Here is a 753-nt window from a genome sequence, read left to right on the forward strand (position 1 = left end):
ATTCACTCATCAAACATTTATTGGGGACCTCTGTTGCTACAGGGGCAAGCTCAAAAAGCTAGTAGCATCATAAGGGAGATGGACAAGTAGAAAAGATTCAACCAGACTGCTTGCAGTTATTATTTTTAGGAAAAAGAATAAAACAGGGGTCAGGCCAGGGACAATATTAGAAGTTTTTTGGGGGCTTCGTTTGTGTAATCACCTATATTGTTTGAATCCCTCCACAAGCATATCCTAGCTGAGAATTTTGAAATGTGGTAAAATGTAGATGTTGGTTAATAAGGTTAATATTGTAGAACTTATCAGCATGATTTTTCTCTTTTGCTTTCCCTAGCACATATTTTTCCTAGTTTATATAAGACACCAACCAGCCTCAGAAGGAGATTAAGAGATTTATTACAGAATGAGAACACTGATTGCTTACTGGATGCCAGGAACTGTTCGAAACAATTTACATGTAATGCATGCAAACAGAAAGATCAAATTAATATTCAGCTTCTGACCTTCAAATAAGATTGTGCAGCCAAACAGCAGCCTCAAAAAATAGGCTATTGTATCTAGAGGTGATTTCCTTAATTCTTTTATTAAGCTTCATTCCCCTCCCCTCCATTAGAAACCAGGCCTGGATCCCTTTTACGAAGATGGCGCCGAAAGCTAAGAAGGAAGCCCCTGCCCCTCCCAAAGCCGAAGCCAAAGCAAAGGCTTTGAAAGCCAAGAAAGCGGTGCTGAAAGGCGTCCACAGTCACAAAAAAA

At 39.6% G+C, this 753-nt stretch overlaps 1 protein-coding gene across 1 annotated transcript in view; it reads left to right on the forward strand.

Moving 5' to 3' along the window:
• Window positions 1–626: 626 nt before the first annotated feature.
• LOC132015676 (large ribosomal subunit protein uL23) overlaps window positions 627–753 on the forward strand; it is a 965-nt gene continuing 838 nt past the window's right edge. The window contains exon 1 of the mRNA XM_059396357.1: window positions 627–735. Coding sequence (XP_059252340.1) covers window positions 642–735 — 94 coding nt within the window. The 5' untranslated portion in view covers window positions 627–641. The remainder of the gene's footprint in view (window positions 736–753) is intronic.

Source organism: Mustela nigripes, chromosome 1, assembly GCF_022355385.1.
Source record: "Mustela nigripes isolate SB6536 chromosome 1, MUSNIG.SB6536, whole genome shotgun sequence".
Classification (NCBI taxonomy): domain Eukaryota; kingdom Metazoa; phylum Chordata; class Mammalia; order Carnivora; family Mustelidae; genus Mustela; species Mustela nigripes.